We start from the raw sequence: 6654 nt of genomic DNA, 5'->3' as shown, positions 1-6654 counted from the left end.
ATTCCCCAGGCCTGTTAGATGGTCTTCTCCATTCTAGCCATACTTATGGCTTCACAGAGGCTTCTCTATAATCAGTAGACAGAGAGAGAGATGAACTGGGTCTGGGTTTCTGATAGTTCTGCAGGATATGCAGACACCAGTTGAATGTGGACAACTGCAACACTGTTAAGAGTATCTGGGACATCCCTGAAGGACAGTGGTGGAAGAATATCCTCCCCGTGGGCAGAAGTTTGAGCATTTACCTGATTGTTCATTTACCTGCTAGGAGTCGGAGCTATGTATGTGGCTATATAATGATTCAAGGACTTTGAGAAATGGTTTGGCTGAATGGTCAGGGACATTGAAGGATTATGACTGGAAAATGATGGCATGGATATGTGTGGATGAAAAGTGTGGAAAGATCCCTCTAAATGGGTAAAAATATGAATGTATTTCTGTCCCATATATACGCTCACCAAAAGGAGACCTGTGCAGTCAAAGATTTTAATCAAGTGAATAGGATGACCCACTCAATGGATACCAGTCAACATATTTCTCCTGCTATCTCTCTAATCACCAATAGTTGTCATGAAAAAGGGGGCTATCATGGCAGGAATGGAGGTTATGCCTGGTCTCTGCAATATGGAATTCTATTTACTGTGGCCAACGTACCTATGGCCATTGCTGAGTGCTGTCTGCCAGCAGCATAGATCAACACTGCGTCTCTTCACTGGGGTCATCAGCCACCTACCTTATGGCAGTTTGATTATATTGGCCCAATTACAATAATATAAGGGATATATGTATTTTTACTGGGATACATACTTACTCTGAATATAGATTTCCACTCCTGTTTGCAATGCTTCTGCAAACACTCTGTGGACTTACAGCATTCTTTATCCACTATCATAGCATTCCACTTGCATTGCTTCTAATCAAGCAACTCATTTCATAGTAAATCAAGTGTGACAATGGCCCCATGATATTAGAATTCACTTACCTTACATTTTCCCAACCATCCTGATAAAAATAGTTTTCTAGAACAATGGAATCATCTTTTGAAACAGTTATTACACCATCTAGATGGCATTACCAGCAGGGCTTGGCAATGTTCTCCAAAAAGCTGTATATTTACTGAATCAGTCTCCAATACACAGTACTGTTTCTCTATAGCTAATATTCATGAGTCTAGGAATCAAGTAGTTAACATGGAAGTGGTACCACTCACTATTGCTTCTAATGATGAACCAGCATGACTTCTGCTTTCTGTTCCCCTTGTTTTTGTGCTCTGCTGTTCAGATTGTATTACAGCCTGAAGAGGGAATGCTTCCATGAACACACACACAATGATTCTGTTGTGCAGGAAGTTAAGAATGGCAGTAGGCCACTTTGTGCTCTTTCTTCCTCCGAATCGTCATGCACAGAAGGGAGTTACTCTGCTGGCTGGTGAGATACCAAGGAGAAATTGGACCTACGCCACAATGGAGATGAGAACAAGTATGTCTGAAATTAATATCACTTAGGGTGTCTTTTAGTAGTGCAATTCCCTATAATTAAGGTCAGTGGAAAGCTCCAGCAAACCAACTGAAGCAGGATTCCTATTGTCCTGACACTTAAGGAATGAAGGTAAAGAAGAATGACAAGGTAGAGAAAAACTGACCAGCTGAGGTGCTTGCTGAGGAAAAAGGGAATGTAGAATGAGTCACAGAAGAGATAATTGTGAACATTAGCTATGAGCACAGGAGTAGTTACAGAAATAAGAACTGTGATTGCCAGAAGTATTTACTACTCAGTTTGGTAAGAATATATTTGTGTGTGTGTGTGTGTGTGTGTGTGTGTATCTGTGTGTATGTGTGTGCGTACAGGACCATATGTTTTTATATATATAAATATAAATTGCAAATATATTCATTTTCTTTCCATTCATATTCTCTTATCAGGTAACACACTTTATTGAATTTATTGCATTGAAATTAATTATAGTTAATTTGGCATCATAGTATTTCAGTTACCAGTATCATGGAGAAGAGTACACATCACTCAAACACTTCATCCCCTCTACTGGGGAAAATGTTAGTGCATTTTCAGTTTTACACAGCTTTTGGTTGTATCATATTAGGTGGAATTGTGACTTAGCTATTGTCTTTATTTGGAATTAAGTAGGGATGAAGGAATTGTGGATGGGTGACAAGCTGACAGTGGGTGGACCTAAGATCGTTCATTGTGTATACCAAGTCGACTAGTCTACAGGATGTCCAAATATATGGTTAAATATTATTTCTGGTTGTATTTGTGAGGCGTATCCAATAGAGATGAGTATTACATCATTGAACTGATCAAGTAAATTTTCCACTCTGATGATGGTGGGCATTATTTAATCCATTGAAGGGCTGAATGGAATAAAAGGCAGGGGAAGGTTGAATTCACTCTGCCTGACTGGTTGGTCTGTGAAATTGATGTCCTTCATGCTCGTTCTCAGGCCCTCAGACCTGATGGATGGAATTTATACCTTCCATCGGCTCTCCCATTCTCAGGTAGAGAATTCTCTTCTCTTAGAAATACACCACCATCCTTCCTGAGTCTCTACCTTGCAGACAGCAAGTCATGGGATTTGTCATCCTCTATAATCATGTGAGCCAATATCATATAATAAATATCTTCAGAGATACAGATATAGATATAGGTATAGGCACAGCTATAGATATAGATAGATATTACCTGTTCTGATTCTGACGGGCTATCATATTGTTAATCATGTTTTCAAGAAAAAGTACTAAAACCATCCATAATACTTCATCTTTTGTTTTTGCCTTTTTTTTTTTTCAAATACTTCATCCCTTGGAGCAAATCCCCTGTTGAAATCTGCATCCAGCTCCCAAACAGGAAGGAAAGTATGAAACTGACAGTGGAAATCTTTAGAATACTTGCATAGTGCTGTGTAAGTAGGGAATAGATGAAATGTAAAAACTACATTTTGTTGTATCTTGATTTCAAAATATTTTCTTCACCGATTATTGAAAAGAGTAGTTATCTAGTGTGGTCCCAACACAACAGCATAAACTTTCTGAAGAAGAAACTTCAGTGATGGAGCTCATCAGTATTTGTTTCCACAAACCATCCAGGTGATTCTGAGGGCCACTGAAGGCTGAGAACCACTTTTTTAAAAGAAAAAAAGCAGAAAATAAGAAAGCCTGGCAAGAGAGGTGTTCACACATACTTACTACCAATAAGTTTAACCCTATCTAGTCCATAACCCAGGCTAGGAAATATTGTTCTAGATTTTATTGGTGTTTGTTTTTATCTAACTCCTAAATGCATTGATACATTTTTTCACTTAAAAAAATTCTTCCTCTTTATTTAAACATGCAACACCTTTACAGCATGCAGGTTAACTTAAAATTTAAAATGATATGGTGTCTTCTCAAACCAATTATCTTTGAGTGTATCTTCAAGCACTGAAAATAAACTAACATAATCCACAGGTATACTCAGACTCTTTTCTATCACTTCATGTCAAATTGAAAGATACAAACAGTAGTTTGCTTAAGTTAGGCAAATAATTTAATTGATACCATGAATAAATACTACTCTTATTTCATCAAGTTTTTCTTTCACTGAACCATTTACCAATACTATTAGGAAGAACATTAATATTCAGTGTAAAAGAAGACACTGCCAATTGATATAAGCATCAGTGCTCTAGTGATCAGAAATTTTCATTTATAAGAGTAAATGGTAACAGACACATGAAAAAACTTTCAACATCACTAGCCATTAGGGAAATTCAAATCAAAACCACAATAAGATGCCACGTTACACCAGTTAGGATAGCAAAAATTAACAAGGCAGGAAACAACAAATGTTGGCAAGGATGTAGAGAAAGGGGAACCCTCTTACACTGTTGGTGGGAATGAAAGTTGGTACAGCCACTTTGGAAAACAATATGGCGGTTCCTCAAAAAGTTAAAAATAGAGCTACCCTACAACCCAGCAATTGCACTACTAGGTATTTACCCCAAAGATACAGATGTAGTGAAAAGAAAGGGCAAATGCACCCCAATGGTCATAGCAGCAATGTTCACAATATTCAAACTGATGAAAAAGTTGAGATGCCCTTCAACAGATGAATGGATGAAGATGTGGTCCATATATACAATGGAATATTACTTAGCCATCAGAAAGGATGATTACCCAACATTTGCATTGACATGGATGAGACTGGGGGAGATTATGCTAAAGGGAATAAGTCAAGCAGAGAAAGACAATTATCATATGGTCTCACTCATTTATGGAACATAGGAAATTGCAGGAAGATCGGTAGGAGAAGGAAGGGAAGAATGAAGGGGGCANCGGTAGGAGAAGGAAGGGAAGAATGAAAGGGGCAAGCAAACAGAAGGGGGAATGAACCATGAGAGACTATGGACTCTGGGAAACAAACTGAGGGCTTCAGAGGGGAGGGGGTTGGGGGAATGGAATAGGTTGGTGATGGGTAGTAAGGAGGGCACGTATTGCATGGTGCACTGGGTGTTATACGCAACTAATGAACCATCGAACTTTACATCAGAATCCGCGGATGTACTGTATGGTGACTAACATAATATGATAAAAAAAATAAATAAATAAAATAAATAAAAAATGAAAATATTTTGTCCCCCCCCCAAAAAAAAAGGAGGGCACATATTGCATGGTGCACTGGGTGTTATACGCAAATAATGAATCATGGAACACTACATCAAAAACTAAGGATGACTAAGATAACAATAAAAATTATTATTTAAAAAAAGGAAATCTTAAAAAAAGAAAAGAAAAAAAGAAAACTCAGTATGACATATGTCCATTAGTGGCCTAAAGGAATAAATAAAATATGCAATGTTTCAAGTGAGTGAGCATTTTTATCTTCTTCAACATAATCTGGAAATGCATCAAGGAAGCTAGAACATTTAAGAATGAACTTGAAGAAAGGATGCCATTTCAGTTGTACATGAGGATAAGTATGCTTGAGGAAGTGTGGAGAAACCACATGAACAGCAACATTTATCAAAATAAGGTGTCCAGAAGGCTTTCAGTAAGTTATCTGGGGTAAAACACAGTGTCCCAAATTGTGAGGAAAGAGACTTCAGAGTCAAATCAAGATTTTTATTGGGAAGTACCTCAAATACTGCCAGGGTCAAAAATGCTGGGTTATTTAGATGGATAGATAGATAGATAGATAGATAGATAGATGATAGATAGATAGATGATAGATAGATAGATGGTAGATAGATGATAGATATATAATAGATAGATACAGATAGATAGATGATAGAAAGATAGATGTAGATATGTTTATGTAATCCATTCATACACGTGAACATTAAATATATACTAGGCATATATAGAGTTCTAGATATGTATGCTATATAACCACATAATCTGGTAGATATGACAATCTTTGTAAAGCTATTCAAGAGGAATATTACTTAGACATCTGTTTATGAAGAATAGTCTGACAGCAGTGTTTGGGAAATAAAAGAATATCAACAGGATGTAGAAGTAACCAGTCTATAACAAATGACTGATGTGAATAATTTTAGTGTGTGACTCTTAGCACTATCATTAGGGCTGTATATGGAAACAGTGGTGAGAGAGGAAGGGCAGGGATAGACTGATATTGGATCACTTGTTATACTTTTTTGCCTCTGTTCACTCAAACACAAACCTGACCCCTATGTGGAGGGAAATGCAATGTGAGTCTTCAGGGTGCACAACTATATGGCTGTAAAAGACTCATACTCAATTCTTTTCAGAGGATTTATACTATTACAGTGCTTAATGCATTTATGAAGCCATGTTGAAAACATTAAAACATGTAAAATATTTTTCTTAATTATTTTAGTATGACATGAAAACTTGAATAAAATTCTATGGTTTTTCAATAATATACACACATATTTAAGATGGTTATTTGTAGCCCCACCTTAAGTCATTTGAACACTAGGGCAATTATAACTTCCAAAACCTTTGAATACTAATCAACACATAGGAACATCTAATCTGCAACATTTTTGTGTTATTCTAATGGAAGAAGAACAGATGTTCTATGAGTACTAAGAAGTCTTCTTTAACATTTTTCTCAGTGCATCTATGACTTTCTTATTTCTCAGGCTATAGATCATTGGGTTTAACACAGGAATTATAACAGTGTAAAATAGAGAATCCGTCATATCTTGACCATCTGCCTGTGCAGATCTAGGGCGCACATACATGAAGAGGAGGGGGCCATAGTATAATGACACAGATAAGAGATGGGCTCCACAGGTGGCGAAGGCTTTCCTTATGCCTTGTAGAGACTTCTTTTTTAAGATTGTAAAGAGAACCAGTGTGTAAGAGACAAGAACAGTCAAAATGGTAAATACTTGTATTGACCCAGAGAAAATAAATACTATCAGATAATTAATAGAAGGGTCAGTACAAGAAATCTTAAACAGTGGTATAATGTCACAGTAAAAGTGGTGTACTGTGCTGGAATTACAGAAGGTTAATCTGAATAAAAAAGAACTATGAATTATGGCATGAATAAGGCCACCTAAAAATGACAAATGTATCAGCCGGATGCACAGGGTATTGGACATAATGACTGGATAAAGTAATGGTTTGCATATGGCCACATACCGATCATATGCCATTGTTGCCAGCA

At 36.9% G+C, this 6654-nt stretch overlaps 1 protein-coding gene across 1 annotated transcript; it reads right to left on the bottom strand.

Annotated features, from left to right (window-relative positions):
* Positions 1-6064: 6064 nt before the first annotated feature.
* LOC117803776 (olfactory receptor 183-like) lies at positions 6065-6652 on the bottom strand (the record flags this gene model as incomplete). The annotated part of the gene is made up of 1 exon (XM_034668363.1): positions 6065-6652. A coding segment is annotated over one exon (588 nt), but the record flags the coding sequence as incomplete, so codon positions are not given.
* Positions 6653-6654: the final 2 nt, after the last annotated feature.

This window comes from Ailuropoda melanoleuca, chromosome 1, assembly GCF_002007445.2.
Source record: "Ailuropoda melanoleuca isolate Jingjing chromosome 1, ASM200744v2, whole genome shotgun sequence".
In the NCBI taxonomy this organism is placed as follows: domain Eukaryota; kingdom Metazoa; phylum Chordata; class Mammalia; order Carnivora; family Ursidae; genus Ailuropoda; species Ailuropoda melanoleuca.
The sequence above is the reverse complement of the archived record's forward strand: the minus strand, read 5'-3'. Positions and strand labels throughout refer to the sequence as shown.